The 27132-nt window shown below is 31.8% G+C and overlaps 1 protein-coding gene across 1 annotated transcript; it reads right to left on the bottom strand.

Annotated features, from left to right (window-relative positions):
• Positions 1-10160: 10160 nt before the first annotated feature.
• Positions 10161-25288, bottom strand: LOC111711429 (growth arrest-specific protein 8). Its single transcript, XM_023485794.1, has 14 exons — positions 25201-25288; positions 23563-23624; positions 23108-23218; positions 22651-22797; positions 22115-22221; positions 21796-21903; positions 21087-21198; positions 20723-20811; positions 17178-17269; positions 15895-15967; positions 15320-15401; positions 12142-12227; positions 11307-11471; positions 10161-10318 (listed from the first exon to the last, which is right to left on the bottom strand). The coding sequence occupies exons 1-14, from the start codon at positions 25286-25288 to the stop codon at positions 10252-10254; spliced, it is 1389 nt and encodes a 462-aa protein (XP_023341562.1). The 3' UTR covers positions 10161-10251.
• Positions 25289-27132: the final 1844 nt, after the last annotated feature.

Raw genomic sequence — 27132 nt, 5'->3', positions numbered from 1 at the left:
TTAAAATTTATCTATAATTCGTAAGATTCTATAATTTTCAACAAATATAACATTTATTTCTCTAAATTAAGTTAGAGAGAATTTGTTATGAATACCGAATGTTGATACTATTGTTAAACCTCGTTAAAAAATCTGGTAAATTTCAGTTTTTGCTAGTTTTTATTATCTATAATAATTTCAGTAAGCTAACATTCATAGTACTTTACAATTAGTTCAAAATATGAAGAATATATGCATGAATAATACAAAAAACGTGTATTTATCGAAATAAAACCAAGTAAAATATTAAAATATAAATGGCGCCAAAAGTAAAGTAGCTTGTTGCCATATTTCAAACAAACTCATTTTTCAGTAGTCTCTAGGCCAGGAGACATACGTTTATAATTCTTATTTTTGCAACTAAAAATTTTTGTCTTGAGCCTAAAATATAAAATCTAGGTGTTATGAGCTCACAAAGTTTTAACAGTAATTTAATATGTATGGAGTTACAAATCATGTGTAAAGATCATCGGTCACAACTAGGGTCGTTAATCGTTTTGAAAACGATCGTTTTTTATTCGTTTTTCAATCGTTTTCAAAAACGATAGTTTCGTTTTCGGAAAAAAACGACCGTTTTTAAAAACGACCCACTCGTTTTTTAAATTTCAGAGAACGAATAACGATCGTTTTTGAAAACGATCGTTTTTATAAAAACGATTTCATTGACAATTATGGTAACGATCGTTAACGAAGGATCGTCGGATCGTCTTTAACGATCGTTAACGAAGGGTTGTCATTAACGATCGTTAACTTTATAAAAACGGACATTTAAAAAAATTACTTTTAACTTTATTGAATGTCGTGAAGTTAAACAGTTAAAACTTCTTGATATTTTCTTAAAAACTACTCAATGATAAGTACAGATGCCCTTCAGGTCGGTTTCCTCTCTTCGTTAACGATCGTTAACGAAACGACGAGTTTAATAAAAACGATCGTTTTGAAAACGATCGTTATTCAAAACAATTTTAAATTAAAACGACCATTTTTAAAAACGAACTTTTAAAAAAAAAACTATCGTTTTGAAAAACGATCGTTTCGTTTTCGATTTTTCGTTGTCGTTTTCATAACTAAACGATCGTTTTTCAAAAAATGAAAAATGAACTCATAAGGCAAATTTTGAACGTTTAAGACTAGAAAGGTGTTATATACTATATACAGAGGTTTAAGAAAAATTTAAAAGATTTAAATTAAATGTTTATTTTTGACAAATATTAACATTATTTTCTTTTAAAATTATAACCCCCCTTATAAAATATTGTAGTATATTATTAAAACAGATTTTTTATTGGACCTCAAGGGACAGAATGGTCCAGGTGATTATAAAAGTTCTAGACGATCTCAAGGGACAGAATGGTTCAGGTGATTATGTGTTTTTCCATCTTAATGTAGAGCCTTTATCAATTGTATTATTAATTTAGATTTTGAGTTTAATCTAATAAACAAAGTTGAGCTAACCGTTTGATTAATGATATATCATTTTATTAATTGATTTAGAGGATCAAATGCAGGTTTCAGGAAATCCATCTTTACTTAAGTCGTTGAAATTTTAATTGATCCTCAATTTAAAGAGATAAACGTTCAATTATGATATCTGATTATCAATAGATAGTGTAGCTCGAAAAGTGCTTGATTCTGACAATTAAGTCTTTTTTACTTAAAACATAAATCCACAAATAACTCATGGTTTAAAAAAATCCAATTTTGAAAAGAAAAATATGGATTGCAAACAGAAAACGCGTTGTGAATCGAACTGTGTAAATTAGCGGTCACTTTAGATGACGTCAACAGTCACAGGAAGAAAGATCAGGAACCCCCATATCAGTTTGTTTTTAAAATATGTACTGCAGTTTCTGGGAGGAATATAAGCATAACTTGGCCTGAGTAGAACTACATTTGTTTATATTCTACTGCAGTACATTTTATGTGTAAACAGTACACAGATATGGGGGAGGGGGGTTCTTCCTTGTTTTTTTATTCGAAACTATAAGTTTTTCAACATATTTAAACCCCTCCCATGCGTTTAGAAGATACACTGTAACTGGTTTAGGAAAAACTGAATGAAAGGGAGAGTGTGAGGCGGAGAGTTCGACGCAAGCTGGACAAAGTCCGGTAGAGAAACCGGCGCACAGGGTTTCATCTTTACACAAGGGGAAATGCGTCACAGGGTTTACTGTCACAGGGGGGGAAGGGATCAAATTCCTGCAAGAAAAATATATAATGGTTCTAAGACTTACTTTCAATATAGAAAATAAGAGTGAGCACGCTGAGCATGGCTGGTTTAAAAAATCCCCCGGGTTGGGTGGGTTCAGTTTATTTATAAGTTTAGGAATTAAAGGATTCCAATACCAACTCGGGGGGTAGGGGCGTTATTAACGTTTTCTATATTTTTATGCGTTAGTTTTGACTTAATGAAACTGACCCTTTGCTACAAACTCTGATTTTTTAATCACTATTAAGCAAACCAATGCCGTTTAGACCTTTTCCATTTTAGCCTATTTATTCTGTTTGATAAAATAGGTTTAGCTTAAAATATCAACACCATTAGATTGCAAAGATATAGGGGTTAGTCAAAATGAGTTCGTGGCAAGAACTCAGTTACTTTGGATTTATAAACAATGCAAGTCTGGATTTCATACACTAACTTTTTGTGTTCTGTCTAATTTAATCTGTATTTATATAAATCATTATTTTTTTTATGTCTGTACCATAATTTGTGTGCAGTGTAGGAAAATAAATAAATGAATAAATCAATAAATAAACTAGAATATGTTTTTTTCTAAACCCTTCTAGGAATGTTTCTCACCTTTAAAGTCTGTTTAATTTCTTTAAAATGTTCATCATCATGAAATTTAGTTCCGTATCGTAACAAAAGAATTATTGAAAATATTTTAATGGTTCATGAATCCTTATTAATTTTACCCGGAACTCAGTCAATGGATCCTCGGGGTGAAATTCTTCCAATTAATTAAAAAAATTCTTGGTAAATAATTTTATTCATTAGAATTCCAAATAAATCCTGAGCTCTGTTTCCTTTCACAAAATATGCATTATTAGAGGTTTATCTTCCATAGAAATAGGAAATTATTATGAATTAAAGAAAGGAATAAGCCCCTTTTGGTGGGTAGATGGGGAGGGGGGGGGGGGCGCAATCGATTAACATACTTTTGTTCTTAGTCCGTACAAAATTCTAAAACGTTGCTCAACGAAATTCGTAGATTTTTGAAAATCAGTGACAAAAAATACATATTGTACAAAAGTGTTGCAAAGAGTTTTTGCACAGAGAATTTACAAAGGAATTAAGTCATTGCCACCTAAGGTCTACAACATTGTGTTGCAAAGTTATAGGGATTTAAAAATCAGAGTTTGTAGCAAAGACTCATTTCCTTTGCTTAAAAACTTTAATATTAAGCATGTTTGAAGCATTTCTTCATAATTGCAGAAAAATGGGGTTTCTTGTTTGCAAAACACTTTCTGCAAACAAAATTTCTGCAAAAATCCCATTCATATTCAGTAAAAAATTAAATATCCATAAATATATTTTTGAAAGTAAAAGAATTTGTAGAATTACCATGTTTTAACTTGAACTAGATATTTTGAAACATCTGGAGAGAGTTTTAGTATTATTAATTACTCATACTTATACTTACATTGTAACCATTTTGTTCCACCACATAAAGAGACTGCATCCAAATATATATTATTTGGCTCTTTAAAAGGTCATAAGACAAAAATCAAAAAGTGTAAATGATCAAACTATAGAATATTATATATATGGCTCGGTTTGAAAAATATTTTATCATATGCTTCCTAGAGAAAATTTTATAAAGTGGTAGAAAACATGTAGATATATGACACATGAGCTCTGAAGTGGTAGAAAACGTGTAGATATATGACGCATGAGCTCTGAAGTGGCAGAAAACATATAGATATATGACACATGAGCTCTGAAGTGGTAGAAAAAATGTAGATATATGACGCATGAGCTCTGAAGTGGTAGAAAACATGTAGATATATGACGCATGAGCTCTGAAGATGTCTCATAAAGAGGTCTTTTTCGGAAAACTATTGTTGATCATCATATACAGAAGATGTTTAAAAATCAAGATAATTCATATTACAAAAAATTGCAATTCAAATGCTAATTGAAAATTGGTGACAAGCGCAAAGTATCTCTAAAAGCTTCACTTAATAGAATACTTATCAATTTCAAATTGTAATGTTTAATGGACCAATTCATATTACAAGTAAAAAGTTTCCTATGCAAAATATCAATCTTTTTACTATTGATCAATTTCTTTTACAATGATCAATTCTTAGTAAATGATCAATCTTTGTACGAGTTATCAATCCTTTGTATTAGTCATCAATTTTTAGTAACAGTGATCAAATTTTATAATATTGATTAATTCATTGTAAAAGTGATCAATTTTTGTACAAATGATCAATTCTTTGCACAAGTGATTAATTCTTTTGTACAGAGATCAATTCTTTCTACTAGACATCAATTCTTTTGTTAAAGTGATCAATTCTTCCTACAAGGGAAACAATACTTTGTTAAAGTGATAATGTTTTTTTTGACAGTAATTCATTATTTGTAAAAATTTAATCACAAGTGATTCATTTTTTTACAAGCCATCACTAATTTTTGAGCCAGATAAGAGACGCATTCATTATATTATTGAGTAATTTTTGTAAATATGGCTAGATTTATGTCAAATATATATTTTTGATGAACCTGGGAAAATTCAGTTAAATTTTCCAAAATTAAGAATCAGGACTCAGGAGTTATAAAGTTTTAAACTGTTTACTATATTTAATCCCAACTGTCTGTGTATTTCTTCATCTGATTATATGATTAGAGGTTTAGTGTCATCATCCAATGATTTGGTAGGATATAGTCATCTAGTCCCCGGATCTATTATCCCTGCAGGGATATTTACAAATATTACGACATTTCATAGACACAATTTGTCACATGGGTTCACGACATTCAGTAATTTTAAGGAATTTCTAGAACGTCGCGCCCTTTTAAAGGGCCTGTAAGCGTAATTTAAAATGTGGAAGATACTGTTGTTTTTCTGACTCTAAAGGTGTGTTTTTCTGCAAGTTTCTCCATTGCTTCGTCATTGCAATGCACAAGCCACTTATGCAGAGAAACCACAATGAAAATAAACAGTTTTAAAACAACAAAAACATTGATATCTAATCGGTCATTGTCATTTTTGCATGAAGGGTCACTTGAAATTACGCTTACAGCCCCGTTAATATTATTGCTAACCTTTGTATATTATTTAAGTTTTTTAGAAAACCAAAAAAATCCAAATAGCATTACAGTCATACAATTTATGGGTTTACCCGCGGGTTTGAATTTCGGTTAAAACTGTTTTTTTAAGGTTTTCCAATTTTTTATAAGACAATTCAATTATATATATATTGATAACTAATTCTTGGATTATCATATCATAACATTTACAATAATGCGAGTGAATTTTCCTGAAATTTAGAGGATTTTTATGTCGACGACGACATTCTCATATTTTCCAAGAAATGTTTAAAAATCCAGCTCCAGTCATAAAAAATTTCAGGAAAAGTAAGACATACATTTTTATATTAAAGGAATTGAGTCTTTGCAACAAACTCTGATTTTCTAATCCCTATATCTTTAGATTCCAATGTCGGAGACCTTTGATATTACAAACTATGAGTTCTGTTAGATCAAATAATAAACGTTTGAAATATTAAAAGGTACACGACATTGGGTTTCAAAGATATAGGGATTAGAAAATCAGAGTTTGTGGCAAAGAATCAATAATTTTATACACTTAAATAATACGAATTAGATCAATTTATCTATTGGATTATATGGAAGGAACAGTTATAGATTTAAATCAAAATTAATAGCGATCCAATCCGAATTTGAATAGAATTCAGTCCAATCTCCCTTTAATTTAGCGCAAACTCTTCCTTTAAACTCGATTACCAAAGTGTTTAAATCCAAGAAAACAGCTGACTTACTTTTTGCGATCTCTCATTGGTGGAGTGTGGATTTTTTTCATGGCTCCTGATTGGTTGGACCTCTAAAGATATCCAATAAGAATTAACTTAATCCATTGTACAAAAACTATATGGATTATATATTTTTGAAGGAATAGACTAAAGTTTGGAATGACCGGGGATTCTACTTAATATTTGCCTTTAATACGAATTCTCGTCACTATGACTAATGGGTTAACTACTTAAATATAAACTTGATTTATTTATTTTACTGTCTTAATTTCAATTTATTTATTTTACTGTGTTAAATACAATTTATTTATTTTACTGTGTTAAATACAATTACCATGATACGAGTAAACTCAGTGCTTAATATCTTTATTGAAAAGAAGTTTGAACGGATTCTAACTAAATCGAAATTCTTTGTAAACAAATTAATGTTTTTCCCGAAGGTTGTCCTTATTCCACTTCAAACCTGACAGGAGGAAATGATAAAATTTATGCGAAATCACTGCAACGACTTTAGACCTCGTAAATTCTATTTTCGCACCAGCTTATGAGAAAACAAATTTATCTGGCTTCATATTAGAAGTACAAAAAATGCTTCTTCAAAATCTATACAATTAGATTTGATTACAAACATAAAAAGTTCAGTGTTACGTACAATTTGTGTTAGTTTGACGAGCTCATATTTCAAAGTTGAGTAAACATTAGATTATATAAAATCTGTTGCGGCGTAGTATTAAAGTTTTAATAATGTATTAGATAAACTTAAGGAAAACATATGGACTAAATATACAACTTAGAAGACTAACTTTGAAATGTCAACATTTATGCCATATTCACAACATTACCCTTTAAAACGGGAATCTGGAAAGATATCGTCGTTTTTCTAGTTTCTCCATAATCAATTTTCAAAGTGAAGACGTTAGATAGCTCATGCATTCATGATCAGATAAAGCCTAGCTTTGAAAGGGGTAAATTTGTTGAATGGACCCTCTCAAGGGTAAATTTGTTGAATGGACCCTTTAAAGGGTAAATTTGTAGAATGAACCCTTTAAAAGGGTAAATTTGTTGAATATACCCTTTAAAGGTTATATTTGTTGAATGGACCCTTTAAAGGGTAAATTTGTTGAATGGACCCTTTAAAGGGTAAATTTGTTGAATGGACCCTTTAAAGGTTATATTTGTTGAATGGACCCTTTAAAGGGTAAATTTGTTGAATGGACCCTTTAAAGGGTAAATTTGTTGAATGGACCCTTTCAAGGGTAAATTTGTTGAATGGACCCTTTAAAGGGTATATTTGTTGAATGGACCCTTTCAAGGGTAAATTTGTTGAATGGACCCTTTAAAGGGTAAATTTGTTGAATGGACCCTTTAAAGGGTATATTTGTTAAATGGACCCTTTAAAGGGTAAATTTTTTGAATGGACCCTTTAGAGGGTAAATTTGTTGAATGGACCCTTTAAAGGTTACTGCTCTCAATGCAGGATTTTAAATAGTATCTATTAAAGCTCTGGCTCTGAGGAGGAGCAATCAGGGGCTTACTCAGGATGTTGTCCAGTGGGTGGAGGGGGGCTTAATTTTTTCTTTCTTTTCAGAAGAACTCGGCACCCTTTGGGGCCTGAGAACGCCCATAAACCATAGGTTTTGTTTTTTACAAGGACTGGAAGGGGTGGGATTTCCACCCCCCCCCCCCCACCCTCGAGCACGTGTTAGAAGTCTGAAGGAGTTACACTTCGCTATTTCATCTATCGTATAAAATAATAAAAAAAACTTAATTTTTTCCTGCATTGTTTAAGTTAACATTAATACTTTATGGAAGTATATGTACTGGGACTAAATGAACTGAGTTATTGCCACAAACTCCGATTTTATAATCCATCTTCAGAACTCAATGTAGTACTAGTAGACTTTTGATATCTCAAACTACGAAAGTTTTTTAGATAAAAAAATCTAAAATTAAAATATCAAAAGTTTACACCATCAGGTTGCACAGATATAGAGATTAGTTCAAATACTTCACATTTTGTTCGTAATATTAAAGCATTACGATAATATCGAACACTAGATCTAAATTATAAAAACAATGTTAGATATATCTCACAAATAATTATATCTTTAACATTCTGCACAGCATTTCGTAATTTCATGACAAAATCTTAATGTCATCACCTAATTTTTATGTTTTTAGTCACCGTATGAAATATTTTCAGAACTCACATCTAAATATTCACATTGTCCTCGAAATTGTGCATTTTTACTAAAAACTTGCAAAAATTGCTGCTTTGGTGAATATATGTTATACCATCAATAGTAGTATCTAGATTGTTAGTTAATAGTTGAAGATTTTTAGAAAACAGACTTATCATGATACCAAGGACTAGAAAATTTATCAAACATATTACATTTATCATCAAGTAAAGTTACATTGGTTTAAATAACCAACCATGATTTCATTTTCATCAAAATCCAATTTCTCTTCGTGCAAAACTTAAAAAAACTAAAAATTTCCGAATTTTCTATTTTTTTATTATTATTTTTATTATTAATAGTACAGTTTAATCCCAATTATGGGCGAACGACATTTTGAACTATATCTTAGAAACAATTGCAACCCAACAAGCAGACAATTTGTATACGCTTTAGTTTATTTTCCACTTATAAATCAGCGTCAATATGGCTAAACAGTTAATTCTAAACTGTTTACAACATTTATAATAATTTGATTACATCAGTACCTAGAACTTTAAAAGACGGTATTTAATTGAAAAACATGGATAGATACATTAATATAAGTGATTATATAGACAGGGTTACCAACAAAGAATAAGACTGTTAAGACGACCTAAAGCTCTTTTGTGTGACGATCCCATGGTTAAATTTAGTCTAAGAAATAAGTTTACAGTTTACAATACATCTTTTCACAGAAGATCAAAATGTAAAACCTCCTTAAAACGGAAGTCTAAATGCTTTACAAGAGAAAGTGCAAAAACTGGAGTTCTCAAATTCATGATAAAAATTTACAAAAAGTGCTAAAACTGGAGTTCTCAAATTCAGGATAAAAATTTACAAAAAGTGCTAAAACTGGAGTTCTCAAATTCAGGATAAAAATTTACAAAAAGTATGAATGTTCCTGGACTAGATTATCATTTTAGTTATATTTTAGTTCTGAAACGAGGTCTTAACTTTTGATGAAACGAATAAATTTAATCCCATTTAAAACAGTTAGGGGATTAACAGACTTCTTATTGGTCCAGATATTTTTGGGATTCGGGACCGAATTTAATGAATTGGTAATTGAAGATTTAAATCGTCGATAGGTTGACTCAAATTCACTAAATTCGGTCTCCGAGCATTTATAATTAAATTAATAATCTCTTAGAGAGCACAGAAAGAGTTAAACCTGTTTTGACCATGTAAAATGTTCTATCTTCAGGTTGCCAAACTTATTAAAAGTCTCCTACACTCTCTGTCAAAATATCTGAGATCTAATTGAAATGAAAAATAAGTTTGAGCTTTATTTATTAAAGTACGCCACTTACACACATCCTCTTGGAAGATTTTAGATTTTTTTCTTTGGATACAGTTTTTAGATAGTGAACTTTTGGTGTCTCTTGACAAAAAATCGTTTCTAGCTATAACGAATTAAATAGATTAACACATACTTATAATCTATTTGGTATAAATAAAGTAAAAAATTCATTTTATAATAGTCTAGTATCAAATTAACACTTGCCTTAGATTTTAAAAGGTAAAATTAAGGAAATGTTTTGACATTTATAAGAAATTTAGCGTTATTTTACAAATTTTACTAATTCTAAAATTCCTATCCTTTTAGTTTTTTACTTTTCCTCCTGCTCTTCCTTCTCCTCTTTCTACTCTTTCTCCTCCTTCTCCTCCTTCTCCTCCTTCTCCTCCTCCTCCTTCTCCTCCTTCTCCTCCTTCTCCTTCTCCTCCTTCTCCTCCTTCTCCTTCTTCTCCTNTGTATCTCAAGTTATAGCTGTAATAAATCTCTCCTGCATGGTAATCTTCTCCTTCTCTCCTCCTTCTCCTCCTATTCCTCCTGCTCCTCCTCCTTCTCCTTCTCCTTTTCCTTATCCTCCTACTTAATTTTTTCCCCTTTTCTCCTACGTCTCCTTTTTCTCCTTCTCCTCCTTTTCCTCCCTCTCCTCCCTCTCCTCCTTCTCCTCATTCTTCTCCTTTATGTGAATGATGATCATGAATACGTTGATCTTGAACTACTTGTCTCTGACCCTGTTGAACCATTCTCTAGTTCTTCTCTTCTGAAATATAAAAGATGGTTTAATTGTAAAACTGTGTATTGATTTTTTTCCGATAAATGTGTACACAGTTTGTTAACCAATTTGGGATCGGCACTTTTGTGTATGGATATTTTTAATCTTGAACACTTGATGTCGATATTCAATGTTAAATTTGAGGATGATCAATACTTGATCTCTCCCACAAAATTATCCCAGCAGAATATTAACGAGGAATAAAATCAATCCATTGATCTACGTAGGATGGAGATCAAGGATTGATCCCAAGATTTAAAACACAGAGTTTTGACTTCAGGTGTTTCTAATAACAGCGTAATTTTATCTAATATATTTTCATGATTCTCAGAACGGAGACCATTATTTATTATTTAAATGTTAGACATGTTTTATAACATGTAAAATATTTTTGTTAAATGTTTAATTTGAGAGTTTTTACTGTATAAAGTTTATATCTTAACCCTGAAACGAATTCTAGCACTCTCACTTTTTACACTTCGCATCCAAACTTTTTTGTCTTCAAAAAAAAATTTGAAGCATTTTAGTGAAGAATTTTTGTTTTTATGACTGCTTATAGGGTAGGTACTAGGTACAGGACTGTTGCTGTTAAAAAATGAAATATTATAGGTACCTTATACAAATCTAAGAATTTCATTTTTGAAAATTGGGATATAAACATGTTTCGCACCTCCAATCTCCTTCGCAAATATGTTCTGCCACCCCCCTNAATAATAAATACAAATTTTCTAAATAAAAAACGAAGAAAGTCAGTAAAAGACTAGATGTTAAATTTAAGCATTACCCCGCCCCCCGCCCTTGGAAAAGTTGTGATCAAATATCAAAGCCAGAAAAAAGTACTTGATTTATCAAAAATTAGTATTTTTATATTACAAACAAATTATCCACCCCCGGACAAAAAAAGTTGTGCTCCAGGTTATGTTATGACAACGCATTTTTGTTTGGCTTATGTCGGTTAAAAGTTTAAAATCTGTACCTGGCCGCTAGAACTAGTTCTGTTTCAAGCTCTTTAATTCTTTTATTCTTTTCTCGGAGGATATCCAACCTCTCATTCATCATCCAACCTTGTCCTCCGTCCCCTTCTCCTCCTCCTCCTCCTCGGTTAGCTCCAAGAAGCGCATCTTTTTCCTCCAACTCTTCTCTGTTTACATGTATAAGTTAATATCAAGGAAAACTCGTAATAATGATTATGAAAGAGTAGAAAATATGAGAATCAATTAGAAAATTAAAATAATGGAAATCTATTTGATTTTTATACATTTAATCTTTTAAATAGAAAAAAGTTTAATTTTATCAACAGCTGCATTACTATTATTTCAAGCTTCGATTCAAACTGTTCTACGAACATGGTTGCAAATTAATGCAAAAAATACGTTTGTAGAGATAAGAATATTTTGCAGAAAAATGTTTGAGATTAAATATTTCAAAAACATGAAATTGTCTAATCCCTATTTCTTTGAAACTTGGTGGTGTGAAGCTTTGATATTTCAAACTGAGATTATTTAATCTAACAGAATTCATAGTTTAACTGACTAAGGATCAGAACATCGGGTTGCGAAGCTAAAAGAATTAGAAAATCAGAGTTTGTTGCAACGACTCAATTCCTTTACAATGGGATCTCATTTAGATTTGAGATTTGAAATATGAGATTTTTCTTACGAAAATTTTTGATAATTTGAAAATTAAAAAAAAACTTTTTAAAAAGGAATTTTTGCAGTTTTGGGAAAAAGTATCTCTTTCCGTTAACGAATCTACTATCTAGTAAACCGTGCAATCTGTTTGTTGTGCAAAAATGATCATCAAGTACGAACCTGAGAGCTATTATTTTCTTCTCCAGTAGCATGTACTTCAGACCAGATTTCTGCTGTATCTCTAGTATAGCTGTACTAAATCTCTCCTGTACAATATAACAATTAGATCATGTACTTCAGACCAGATTTTCGCTGTATCTCAAGTATAGCTGTAATTAATCTCTCCTGCATGGTAAAACAATAAAAACATGTACTTCAGAAAGATTTTCGCTGAATCTCAAGTTATAGCTGTAATAAATCTCTCCTGCATGGTAAAACAATTAAAACATGTACTGCAGACAAGATTTTTGCTGTATCTCAAGTTATAGCTGTAATAAATCTCTCCTGCATGGTAAAACAATTAAAACATGTACTGCAGACAAGATTTTTGCTGTATATATATATACTGTACTAAATCTGTACTGTATGGTTAGACAATTAATGCACTAAATCTTTCGTAAATAGTTTGATAAATAGTTCGAAGCGCCCTTACAATCTATATTTTTAAAATTCTACACTCTGTGGGGTTTTTTAATATTATGGATAGCATTTTTATAAAATTGGATACCGCAATTAGAGAGCTTATTTGTTGGCAGTCATTCAACTTTGGCTGTCAAATAAGAGATTTATTTTTTAATAGATAAAAGATAATTTGACGCCTATTTGCCAGTCTTTCGACTTTTGCTTCCAAATAAGCGATATTTTGATTCGTAATTTAGAGTGAAAACTTTAAAAATTGACGAAGGGAAAGACGTGTAAGGTTAATTAAGATCTTGTTATTCCACATTTTAATAATGAATACTCGAGATCGCACGAAAGATCGAGGAAATGATCTTCTCACTCCTCTGCCGCTTTAGTAATTGTAAAGGAATTGAGTTTTTTGCCAGAAACTCTAATTTTCTAATTTCAATATTGTTGCAATCCAATGTCGTAGACCTTTAAATTTCCAACTATGAATGGTATTGGATCAAATAATGTAAGTTTGAAATATCAAAGGTTTACATCAGAAGGTTGCAAAGATAGAGGTTTTACAAAAACTGAATTTGGGGCAAAGACTCAATTCCTTTGAGGTACAGTCCAATGTAGGACTGCAAAGGTTGGCCCCGCTCGGATATCTAATGTGCACGGGTGAGGCGTCACTTATTCAAAAGTTTACATCTTGTGTATGACGTCTAAATTCATTGTAAATGCAACAGTGACGGTTTAAAAGAGGAAAGTTTGGTCTCAAAGGAAATGAAACTTTTATATTGAACGTTTAAACACATCTTTCTTTGACAGGAGGGAAGCAGAAAAATATCCTTTACAGAGTCTGTGATTTTTTATTTTTTCGGGGAAAAACTCAAGACTAAGCTATTATTGAAACTAATTTTAGACTCGAGTTTTGGGATTTAAGTTGCAACTAATTCTCCCCATGGAATTTGGGTTATTTATCCGGTTTAATAATGTATTTGGTAAATTTTTATGGTTGGAATTGGCGGATTTCGGGATTTGATTAAAATAAATCCCAACATTGAGACTTACTCTTCACAAAAACCAACCATAGTCGTTTTAATTTTTATCGGGACTAACATCGGGCTGTCGATCACGTGAAAAAAGCTGCCGTCAGCTGAATCATACGTTGGGTCTAAGATAAAGCCCTATACTTAGGTATAAGGAATATAAGACCCGAGCTGAACTTTTAAATCGCAGGCTCAGAATAATAGATTTTCCAAAATAATTTCTTTCTACGGTTTTCACTTTTTGAGTGATGCTGACTTCTCACATTTCATGAAAGGTTTTTAATATAGGATGTATTAATCAGCTAAATTTTCTTTCTAATATTTCTTAATAGAAAGATAGTTGACAGAAAAGTACAGTATGAAAATTCAAATGTAAAAAAAGAAAATGTTGTTTAAAAATAAATTTTTTGAATTTTTTAAATTAATTCATCGGATTTTTCCATTATTCTACATGAATACAATAGCATACAAAAATATCTTTTCCATAAAGTTGGAAATAAAATTATTCGTTTTCCTTGAATAGCTACTCCACGATTCCTTCTCCATGAAAACCCACACCATAATTCCTTTTTCAGGAAAAATTACTTCATAATTCCTTTTTCCATAAATAATTACTCCAAGATTTCTTTTCCATAAATAATTACTCCAAGATTTCTTTTCCATAAATAATTACTCCAAGATTTCTTTTCCATAAATAACTACTCCACGATTTCTTTTCCACGAATAATTACTCCACGATTTCTTTTCCATGAATAATTACTCCATTTCTTTTCCATGAATAATTACTCCACGATTTCTTTTCCATGAATAATTACTCCACGATTTCTTTTCCATAAATAACTACTCCACGATTTCTTTTCCATGAATAATTACTCCACGATTTCTTTTCCATGAATAACTACTCCACAATTTCTTTTCCATGAATAACTACTCCACGATTTCTTTTCCATGAATAATTACTCCACGATTTCTTTTCCATGAATATTTACTCCACGATTTCTTTTTTTGTTCTTCACAATAACTCTCCCATAAGAGGATAAATGATAGAACACATATAAGATTTCTATCATATACGTGAAATTTACTTTATATTGGCGTGCTACTCCATCATTCATTTTCTATGTATAAACACCCCTTGATTCCTTTTCATTACCCGTCTAGTCCATTACCCCGGTCGTGATTCCTTTTCAGCAGATAATTACTCTGCAATCCCTTTTCTGTATGATAACTACTGCGTAATTCCTTTTCCTTAGATATCTACTGCTGATTCCTCTTCCGTAAATATTCCATGTTTAACTACTCCGTGATTTATATGCCACGTTTAACTACTCCGTGATTTATATTCCATGTTAAACTACTCCGTGATTCCTCTTCCGTAAATAGCTACTCCGTGATTTATATTCCATGTTTTACTACTCCGTGATTTATATTCCATGTTTTACTACTCCATGATTTATATTCCATGTTTTAATACTCCGTGATTTATATTCCATGTTTAACTACTCCGTGATTCCTCTTCCGTAAATAGCTACTCTGTGATTTATATTCCATGTTTTACTACTCCGTGATTTCGTGTTTCTAACTTCTGATATATATGAATGTCATACATTCATAATTTAAAGAATATTCATAATACCCTTTTCGAAAGAAAAACTGGATTGATTTTTCTTGTGTACGTATGTGAAATAGTATTAAGATACCTGTAATTCATCTCGTTCTCTCGACACTTCACAGTATTTTTGCAAAAGTACATCCTGTTCCCATTTAGAGGCTTCAACCTCCCTTAATCAATTTACTCGTAAAAATAATTCGGGTTTAATGACATAGACCTTTGATATTCAAACTATAAATTATGAATTAGTCTAAGTTTTAAATATCAAAGGTTAACACCGTCAGGTTGCAAAAATTATTTTGTTAAACTATACAGTATAATTATTTATTCTGACATGTACGGTGGTAAATTTTGAATATAAAGCATTTATTGCCACAATCTCAAATATAGTCTAATCTCTATATATTTCCAACCTGATGTAAACCTTTAACATATTTAAAATTTAGATTATTTGATCTCAGAGATTTATAAGTTTAAAATATCAAAGGTCTACTACATTGGGTTATACAGATATATAGGGATTACAAATAAGATTTATGTCCACGACACAAATCCTTTAGAAAACTCATGAATTTAAAATCAAAATGATATCTCTCTTAAAGAATGATTATCTACCGGATTCCATGATAATTTAATTAGCTCTTATTTTTGCCAAATAAATACCTCGTTAGGACTTTCAGTTTGGCTTTACAAGCAATAAGTGCGTTCTTATCCTTCTCCTGGTTACCCAGTATACCTGAAAAAGAGATATGTGGGAGTTTTCTTTAGAAACAATAACCTAGATTTTTTAAAGGATTCGTATTTTTCATAAACAGAAAAATAGAAAACTTATATAAAATGGCACGTTAAAAATAAATAAGACATATTATTAAAAGGTGTTTTCAATGATTGTATTAAACAGAAAACAAAAACAAATTAATTACGGATAGGCCGTTAGATTCACTTCACAAAACATAGGACTGTGATGTCCTATCCCTGTATCTTTGAAACCTGATGGTGTAAACCTTTGATATTTCAAAACTAAATCATTTGATCTAACAGAATTCATAGTTTGAAATATTTAGGGTCTACGAAATTGGGTTGCAAAGATATTCGGATTAGAAAATCAGAGTTTTTTTTTTTACTTGAAAGTTTTAGTTATTCACTTGAATAACAAAAACTAGCAGAAACTAAAATTAACTAGATATTATAACGAGGTTTAATGCTATTATCAGCATTCAAAACATATTCTCCCTAATTTAATTTTTAAAATAAATACTATTTTTGTTGAGAATTATAGAACTCTACGAATTTTAGAATTTAAAATATACTTTGTAGGATTTTTAATACTCGAGTATAGTGTGTTTAAAATCATTTAGAGCAGTTTTCGGAAAAAAAGTTTATGAAGCCTTAAACAAGCATCGCTTAAAAGCGCGCGCAATGTCCTATAGCGCGCAAACCTCTTTACTTTTCCTATTTAACATCATAATTGAGAGAGTTACGTAAGTGTGTAGTAAGATTTTAATTACACCGGAGGGAATTCATTTTCACTGGAGGGGTTTTAAAAAATGCTTTATACAATTTAAAACTCTACCCAGGGCGATTTACATTCGACACTGGCAGATATCTAGATCAAATTTTGTAAAGACCATTTTTTTTAGGAAATATAGGGTTGGAAATACTGGTCAAAAGGCTGGCCGCCGGTTGTTGTTCAGAAACAATAATAAAATGTTTACAAATCTAAAATTCACATATGAACAAATCATTGTAAATATTTGCTAAAAAAATTAACTTTTTCAGACGAACTTTTTAATGTTTTTAAATTATTTAAGTAGCGGTTAACAGAAAATTTAAACATAAGTAATAATAATAATAATAATATACTAACTCAACTCTTAGTGAGAAGGGGGAGTAGGTAGGTTGAACCCCACCCCCATTCCCAACCTTTATTAGTTCATTTCATTTACCTTTAAGTCTCTGTAATTCTTCCTTTGCTTTCTTCAATGGTTCAGAGAGCTTTTTATTTTCTGCTTGAACCATAGAAACTTGTTTCTCACTCCTAAACAGTTCGCATTTATTATTAAATATATTTGGTGTCCGTCTATCTCTGTCTGCAGTATGCTTACTTAGCAACTTGACATTCATGTTGTATAAAAGATTAATTTATTAATGAAGAGTGAGTGAAGACCACATTACAGAGAGTCAAGACTCTCCGGCCATTCTTACAATTTGTTATTAATAACAAACGGTCAGAGCAATTTTTTTAATCCTTATTTGCAAACCCTTGATATTTCAAGTTTAGACTATAATATAAAAGAATTCATAGTTTACAATATTAAATTCTCTTCGACATCGGGTTGAAAAAAAAGAGGAATTAGAAAATTTGAGTGTGTGTAGTAAAACCTCAGTTCCTTTCCATTAATTAAAAACCAAACATCAAAGCTAGTTTTACTTAATTCTCATGTTTAACATGACACTCTTAGAAATAAGAGCGGGGAACTTTTGAGTTGATATATTTTCTTATCAAAAGTTTCCAACTCAAAGCAAATTTGCTTTGTTTGATTAAACAATCTTACTGCACAATATTTTCAATCTTAAAACCCTAATTTAAACAGAATAAATATTAGGCTTCATCTTAAAATTCGCATGTTTCGTTTCACGTGTTCCACATACTTGGGACACGTGGATTTTTAACAGATGATTTAAGACATACATTTCTCTATTTGGGACAGATTTCTCACAGATGATTTGGGAAGTTTTGATGAATATTTCTTACAGATGATATAGGAAATTTTGAGAAACATTTCTTACAGATGATTTGCGAAGTTTTGATGAATATTTCTTACAGATGATTTAAGAAATATTTCTTACAGGTGATTTAGGAGATATGATTTACAAATGATTTGAAACATATTACTTGCAGATGATTTGAGACATATTTCTTAAAGATGATTTGAGACATATTTCTTACAGATGATTTAAGAAATATTTCTTACAGATGATTTAAGAAATATTACGTACAGATGATTTAAGAAATATTATTTCCAGATGATTTGATCAATATTTATTACAGATTATTTTAGAAATATTTCTTACAGATGATTTAAATTGAATAAAAATTCTAAAATCACTAGGAAATATATAAAAGAAAAGAAGAAACTTATTTACAAATGAATTATCTAAGAATAAACTTTTACATTCTTATATTCATTCGGAAACGGTCGTATGTCAAATTGGAATCAAGTCTTTGCGACAAACTTAAATTTTATAATTCCTATATCTTTGTATCATTTCATTTCTAAGGTCTACGACGGTTGCAAAGATATAGAGATTAGAAAATCAGAGTTTGTGGCAAAGGCTCGATTCCTTTAAAATGGTTTCTTTCTTATTTGTGACAAAATTAAATGTTAAAAACCGGAAATAAAAATTCGAAAATTCGGCAAAAGAAGAATTGGAATGACAATTTGTAGTGATTTTTTGGGGGGATTACAGGCAAAATTTTAATTAACCCTCCGTGTATAGAGTGACGAGTCCGATTCACATGAGTACTCTGAATGATCAATAAAAATTGATTCTTATCTTATCTGTTCTATATTTAAGAAATATTAATATTAACTTACTAGAACTTAAAAGTCATAGAAAATAAATATTACAAAAGAATCATTAAAATCCTTTGTATTGAGTTCACACTGTACGCTTTTTTGCGTCAATTCAAGCACTAGTGGCGAGATATAAACACTATGATTAGTTAACGTTAAAATGAGTACCGTAGTAAATCAGCCAAAACAAAAGAATAAAGTAGTTTTCTGATCTGGGACCAGGCCGGCTAACTAATTTATTGTTGAATGTAATGTGTGTCTGTACCAAAAGAGTGTGTGTAAGTGATACCGAACCGAAGGTGTGTACTGTAGGTATATACAGTGCATAAGAATCTCGGTATTTGTACAGTCTATAGGAGAGTACATTTGTTTATTGTTAATCGTTTACATAAAAATAAGTTTGATATATATGTAATATATTATTTATACATTTAAATCAATGCGTTAAGCCAAATTTTCATGCAAAGAGTATAATTTGATTAAAGTTTACAATAAACTACTCGTTATTCAAACTTAATTATAATTGACGACATTGTTCTGCAATTTTTTTGACTGTAGTCATGTTGTGTGTCTGTAAAAAAAGAGTGTACATGTGTGATAACGAACTCGTCTGTAAAGCAGTGCGACTGGCTTTCTCAGCCAGAACAGCGCCATTTCCTTTCCCTTTATTCGTATTCCCTGGGTTGGATGTTATGTTTTTGAAATTTTGAAACTTATGTTAATAAACAGCTTATGGTTACCTGGCCAATAGTAAAGGTTTTTAAACGGAGAAAAGATTTTTATATATACATATTGCCATGTATCAATCTCTTTATATATACATATTGCCATGTATCAATCTCTTTATATTTACATATTGCCATGTATCAATCTCTTTATATTTACATATTGCCATGTATCAATCTCTTTATATTTACATATTGCCATGTNTGTACACAATTTTATCGTTTTTTGAGATGAAAATGCGCGAACTTTTTCTTAAAAACTTCATATAGAGGGTGGTTATTTTACATAACTGTCCCAAGGTACGTAAAGTAACTTAACCTCCCTCTATTGGGAGAATCATAGGTCGATATTGCCATGTATCAATCTCTTTAGTTTCATTTTACTTTACTTGATTCCCGTAACCTCGCCTCCACACTTAACCAAGACCATGACAAGTTATTTTACGCGTCTAAGGACTAACCATGGAGTGAGGAGATACGTTCGATTTCTTCTATTTGAATTCAATCCCGTTTTTTGGTCTTTAATATACTTTTTATACTTTTTAATTCAAAATGCAGATGACGATAAACAGGTTTAAAGGACAAAAGACGAAAAATTATGTTTAAGTGGTCAAATGGTGATCGGAATTCACAGTTTGCTGGGAAAAGGACCGGACAGTTAGATCAGCGTGAGAAGGGAGATAAAAAAAGTCCCAGATTGCAGTGATAAGGACCGGACAGTTAAAACCGCGTGAGAAGGGAGATAAAAAAGTCCCAGATTGCAGTGATAAGGACCGGACAGATAAATCCGCGTGAGAAGGGAGATACAAAAGTCCCAGCTTGCTCTGATAAGGACAGGCCAGTTAGATCCGCGTGAGAAGGGAGATACAAAAGTCCCAGCTTGCTGTGATAAGGACCGGACAGTTAGATCCGCGTGAGAAGGGAGATACAAAATCCCCAGCTTACTCTGATAAGGACCGGACATTTAGATCCGCGTGAGAAAGGAAAAAAATGATAAAATTAAAAAGTCTCGAAATAAGTTTTATAGTACACATCAATAGAATTATGACGCAGATAATATTCATTAAATACTAAATATATCTGTGACTCGGTTCAAGCATCCGTCTAAATACTATTTTTAGCTTATTCATACATTAAAAATATAATTCTGATCTTGATATTTTATCTAAGAATATGACGTCAATATACCTTTCTATTTTTTGTTCTTTTTCTTTAATTTCCTCTTTCAGGGTTGCAATCATTGCCAAGTTGTTCAACGTTATATCGTTATAATAGTTCTGTTTACGATACACAACCATGTAAATCCATTATTCATAAATAAACAACAATTCCATAACTCAAAATTTAACAGAAGTAAGATCGAGATCAATCGCTGATCTCCATCGTATACTTATTATTTAATTCCTCTTCGATATCCTATGGTGGTCATTCCCTGCAGGGATAATTTAGATTGAGGGATTACGTATTTATCCTTAAATTTATCGTATTTAACGTTTCGAGATCAAATGTTCAAGATTAATAATCCAATGAAATTCAAATATGGAGTGTTTTCCTTGATTTCATTAAAAGCTTTCTCGTGGCTCTTCTTTACGTGTTCAATCTGATCATTCTTCTGCTCTGCCACATGGCTTACTTCAGTCTTTGCTCTCAGTCCTAACTCAGACCTAGAGTAAACTAAATGAGAGATAAAGGAGGAAATTAGAACTGAACTGAGTTTGTTGCATCCTTGGAATACATCTACCTGAGTTGGTTGTATCCTAACATACATCTACCCCTGTAGGTTGTATCCTGGTAGCTGGTTGTATCGTGGTACCCATGAGCTGGTTGTATCCTGGTACCTGAGCTAGTAGTATCCTGATAACTGAGCTGGTTGTATCCTGGTACGCAAGCTGGTTTTATCCTAGTACCTGAGCTGGTTGTATCCTGGTACCTGAGCTGGTTGTATCCTGGTACCTGAGCCGGTTGTATCTATCCTGGTACCTGAGCCGGTTGGATCTATCCTGGTACCTGAGCTGGTTGTATCTATCCTGGTACCTGAGCCGGTTGTATCCTGGTACCTGAGCCGGTTGTATCTATTCTGGTACCTGAGCCGGTTGTATTTATCCTGGTACCTGAGCTGGTTGTATCTTTCCTGGTACCTGAGCCGGTTGTATCTATCCTGGTACCTGAGTCGGTTGTATCCTGGTACCTGAGCTGGTTGTATCTATCCTGGTACCTGAGCTGGTTGTATCCTGGTACCTGAGCTGGTTGTATCCTGGTACCTGAGCTGGTTGTATCTATCCTGGTATCTGGTTTCCATTTCTCTGGATTGATCTTCAAACTTAGTCCTAAGTTCTTCTATCTGCTCCGTCTGCCTCAGTTTTATATCTCTGCATAAACAAACATCAGATCTTTTACTTTTTATTTCAAAATCTAAACAAGTTTAACACAAACCAATTCCAATCTGATGGTGTAAACCTTTGATGCTTTCATGGTTTGAAATATCATAGGTCTACGACATCAGTTTGCAAAGATAAAGGGATAAGAAAGGTAAAATTTATGAATACTATTTTTTTGGGTTAAAATAAATCTGCTGCTTTCCTAATGTGTTGTAAATACTGTTTATCTTTGTTGTGAAGCTGCTCTTTTAACTGCTCTTTATCTCTTAGATGAAGCTGCTCCTGTTCTCGATGCTCTTCCCGAGCAACCTTAGCAAAAAATGTAGTCTTAAAATATTTATATGCTTAAAATATATAGTTTTCTGACGTTTACTTGATCCCGACAAAGTAACTGTCTGGAAAAAGGTTGAATTACAGTGGAACCCATTAAACTATGGAATAGGAAGACTTCATTTAAGCAAGCAGTAGCTTGAAAATCAAATTATTAAGTGAAATGTGTCTGAGTATACTTCACAATTGATATGCTTTAAGTTTATTGGACTACTTACTTAAAATCATAGCTCTACTAATCTTCTAGCTCTTATTCCACAGTGTTATGGGTTTTCCAAAAACAATTTTAAGAAAAAATTAGCTAAAAAGTTAAATTCTTGGGAAATACATGTGTCCGATCTTTTCTTTGACGTTATGCATGCACTAAACAATAGAAAAATATACTTATAATCAGATGATAACTCTTGCCTTGAGTGAGACCATATTCTCTGCCTTGATCTCCGCAATGTTGTTCTCCTGCTCGTAGAGTAGATGCTTGACCTTCTGCTTGAACACCTTGACCTCCATCATGTGCCTCTCTTCGCTCTCCTCCAGCTCACGGTCCTTCACTCGAACCTAGAACACCATAGTAGATTTTATATTTTCTAGTCAAAACACAGTATCTTACCGATTCTTCCCACTATCTGAAAAAGTGCAACCCCTTGTTATTATAATTTTTCAGGTTAGTTTAGGCTTGGATAGATCTGTAGTCACTAGAGGGGAGGGGGGGGGAGTCCGATATACAGCTGTTAATAAATTCCCCCCCTAAAAAAAATTTAAACATAAAGTTTTGATTAAAATTCATTGTTTCATTGCTATTTTTTATTTCAACTGAATGCGAAAAAAAAATTGTGTTTTGATACAGATACGAAAAATAAAAACCGACCTCCGCCCTCGTCTCATCCAACTCCTTCCTGGTGACCTCCCAGAAGGTGTCGATCCTGTCCCTCTCCATCTGGTAGAAGTTTCTCTCGTTTCTCTCCTTCTGCAGTTCCTCCTAGACACAGTACCATAAGCATTGCTATAATCAATAACCATTTTTTCTTAAAAATTTTAATATCATTTTCATAAAATATTGGTTTTTTTTTCTCATTCAATTCGTGACAATATTATTATTTCTCTTCATGATCACCATTATTAGAATATTAGTTATTACTAATATTTAATACTATATAAATAAATATTTATAAAATATCATTTCATAAATTTTAGGGCGTATTTTCAGAAAGCGAAAAAAAAATACAGTTGACAAAATTGTTGGAGACGGAAAGTATATTTTTTTAAAATGTGAGCGAAGACGACAATGTCTAAGATTATTGTAAATCAAAATAATAAAGTAACCTGAAGTCTCCGAACGTGTCCCTCTATGTGCTCTCGTGTCATTTCACTTGCAGGAACTCCATCTAGGCAATAAAGTGTCAAACTTTCTAATCATTTGAAACTTAAGATGGAAACTATTGTTGTGGATAATCGAAAACTAGGCTTTTGTTCATCTACAGATTAATTTAATCCACTGATCTAAAATGTATTGTTTCCCCGCAGGAATAACTGAAATAAAGATTACGGGATTACGGGAATCCTACAATAAAGAGATCAAGCAGTGATCTTCATTAATATCAAGGTAAACCATTGAGGAATACGGGCATCCTACAATAAAGAGATCAAGCATTTATCTTCATTAATATCAAGGTAAACCATTGAGGATTACGGGAATCCTACAATAAAGAGATCAAGCATTGATCCTCATCAATATTAAGGTAAACCATTGAGGATTACGGGAATCCTACAATAAAGAGATCAAGCACTGATCCTCATTAATATCAAGGTAAACCATTGAGGATTATTGGAATCCTACAATAAAGAGATCAAGCATTGATCTTCATTAATATTAAGGTAAACCATTGAGGATTACGGGAATCCTACAATAAAGAGATCAAGCATTGATCTTCATTAATATCAAGGTAAACCATTGAGGATTACGGGAATTCTACAATAAAGAGATCAAGCACTGATCCTCATTAATATCAAGGTAAACCATTGAGGATTACGAGAATCCTACAATAAAGAGATAAAGCATTGATCCTCATTAATATCAAGGTAAACCATTGAGGATTACGGGAATCCTACAATAAAGAGATCAAGCAATTGATCCTCATTAATATTAAAATAAACCATTGAGGATTACGGGAATCATACAATACAGTTCCCACTTATGATGTCATGCACCCAAGAATTTAAAGAATTTGTTAACAAAATTGATTGATTACTTGCTTTAAAATTATGAACCTTATTTCAAGAAATTTTGGATTCATTAAACCTTTACTCTGTTGTCTGAACAGACCAGCCAAAAAATGACCGGATTTGGTCTAAGTTGAGAAGTATATCTGTGTTGTTTTGACTCGTTGAGGACACAATTTCAAGAATGCACAGAAAACCAAAAAACTGATATAAGTAATTTTTCAAATATTTATATGAAATCTGAGATTTTCCTTTTTCTAGAGAAAGTTTTTATAAAATGTGTGTTTTAAAGATTTTATTTGCAAAAAACTGAACTATCTTTTACATAATGTCGTAAAGTTTGCAACCTGTCTTGTGAAGCTCGAGATCAATCTACGGATCAATTTAATTCCTCTTCGATATCCCATGATAGACATACCCTGTAGGAATACCTTTATTTGAAGGATCAAGCATTGATCCTCTAATTTAAAAGTTCCCATATTGGATATCGAGATCAAGCATTGATCCTCTAATTTAAAAGTTCCCATATTTGATATCGAGATCAAGCGTTTAATAATAACAATATCCAGACAAAATTTCCGACCCCCGAAGGATAAACCTTTGATCTTTATAACCTTGTCTATGATATCAAGTTGAGCAAATATTAGGATTTGAAAATGAAAGTATCAGTTTTCTTGGGTAAAAATAAGATGAGAAATTAAACTAATGTTTTTAATAAACTATTATTTTAAAAACCCTTACCTATTATTGTTGGTCCCTTAGAGGAGCCGGATTTTTTACCCCCTTTCCCCTTCTTTCCCCCCTTAGCGGCTCCTTTTTTAGGAGGCATTTTTCTACAAATTTTCAAAGACTTCAACTTATTTTTATTGATATTGTTATCAGGGAGCTAGTATTTAGTATAGTATATAATGGTATCTGGTATCTCTAGTATCTAGTATCTAGTATCTAGTATCTAGTATCTAGTTTTTAGTATCTAGCATCTAGTATCTAGTATCTAGTATCTAGTATCTAGTATCTAGTATCTCTAGTATCTAGTATCTAGTATTTAGTATCTAGTATCCAGTATCTAGTATCTAGTATCTAGTATCTCTAGTATCTAGTATCTAGTATTTAGTATCTAGTATCAAGTATCTAGTATCTAGTATCTTATCTAGTATCTAGTATTTAGTATCTAGTATCTAGTATCTAGTATCTAGTATCTAGTATCCAGTATCTAGTATCTAGTATCTAGTATCTAGTATCCAGTATCCAGTATCTAGTATCTAGTATCTAGTATCTAGTGTCCAGTATCTAGTATCTAGTATCTATATAAAGGTATCAATTGGTTTATATTATAGACCAAACTAAGGTAGAGAACCAAGTATCCCCCGTATCTCTAGGTATACCTGGATAGACAGTATATTCACCGGGTTCAAGCTTTCTCAAATAATAAAACTTTATTTTCTTACATTTTATTCTGACTTTCCTTTCACACAGAAAATATAAGTTAATTATAATATATTATGGGACTAATATTATTTTGAATATTTTTTCTTTTCTTTTTTAATACCTGCTTTTTTTCTTCTTTTTTCATTCATGCATCAAAGGGACTGTACGCGTAATTTCAAAGGACCTTTCATATTATAAAGTGGCAGGCCTGATTTACAACAATACTCTTTAAACCTTTGCTTTATTAAGGATTTCGTAGATATTCTTATATATAGCGGGATAAGCCAAATGAAACTGCGCGAGTTTACACTAGCACTGACAAAGGGTTTGAGTGTGAGTCGGACAGTCCTCTTTGTAAATAGAATGACATGTTTATTTGCATTTTCAAAAAACATGGGAATTAAGGGACGACTTAAATATTTTTTCTGGACCAAAATAATTGTAGCGGATAAAAATAATTATTGACACAAACTCCCAGATGTTGCCAAACTAATTATTTACAGGGAAGTTAAATGGGTAATTTGACTAACTCCGTATAGTGTATACTCGGAGTCATCCCCCGCCCACTCTCCAAATCAGCTGATCCCTCGGAGTCAACTCACCCCCCACCCCCCCTCCCTGTCTAGTTGGCATCCCCAAGTAGTGTATCTCTGTATTCATATACTTCCATATTACCGTTAAATGAATTTTGCACTACCAAGGGTTCACAAGACCAATTGGTCGAGGGAACCCGAGGTTAATAAAAATTTTAATTTCCCGAAAAAGTAGTTGTACACAATTTTATCGTTTTTTGAGATGAAAATGCGCGAACTTTTTCTTAAAAACTTCATATAGAGGGTGGTTATTTTACATAACTGTCCCAAGGTACGTAAAGTAACTTAACCTCCCTCTATTGGGAGAATCATAGGTCGGTAATGTTGGTCAAAAGGCGGTAAAAATTATAACTATGAATAAAATAAGCTGACTTAGATTCTATGCGAAAGGAATTACTTCTTTGCTACAATCCTTATATCTTTGCAACCCAATGTCGTTATTTCAAACTATACAAGTTTATAATATAAAAGTTTTATACCATCAGGTTGCAAAGATATAGGGATTAGAAAATTTGAGTTTGTGGCAAAGACTCAATACTTTATGAATGTAACCAAAAGTAGTTTTTCTAATACTCGGTTTAAGATATTCTAAACATGATCATAAAAAAGTAGGATCTCAGAACTAATTCTCTTTATCTGTTGAAGTTGAGAA

Source organism: Eurytemora carolleeae, unplaced genomic scaffold, assembly GCF_000591075.1.
Source record: "Eurytemora carolleeae unplaced genomic scaffold, Eaff_2.0 scaffold1094, whole genome shotgun sequence".
NCBI classification, from domain to species: Eukaryota; Metazoa; Arthropoda; class Copepoda; order Calanoida; family Temoridae; genus Eurytemora; species Eurytemora carolleeae.
The sequence above is the reverse complement of the archived record's forward strand: the minus strand, read 5'-3'. Positions and strand labels throughout refer to the sequence as shown.

Excerpts from the sequence above, each read along its gene's own strand:
- LOC111711429 (XM_023485794.1), bottom strand. The coding sequence starts at position 25,288 with ATGCCTCCTAAAAAAGGAGCCGCTAAGGGGGGAAAGAAGGGGAAAGGG. Across the intron at positions 21,904-22,114 it reads CAGTATTTACAACACATTAG|AGATATAAAACTGAGGCAGA; the intron begins GAAAGCAGCAGA and ends TTGTTTATGCAG. Across the intron at positions 20,812-21,086 it reads AAGCTTTTAATGAAATCAAG|AACTATTATAACGATATAAC; the intron begins GAAAACACTCCA and ends TATCGTAAACAG.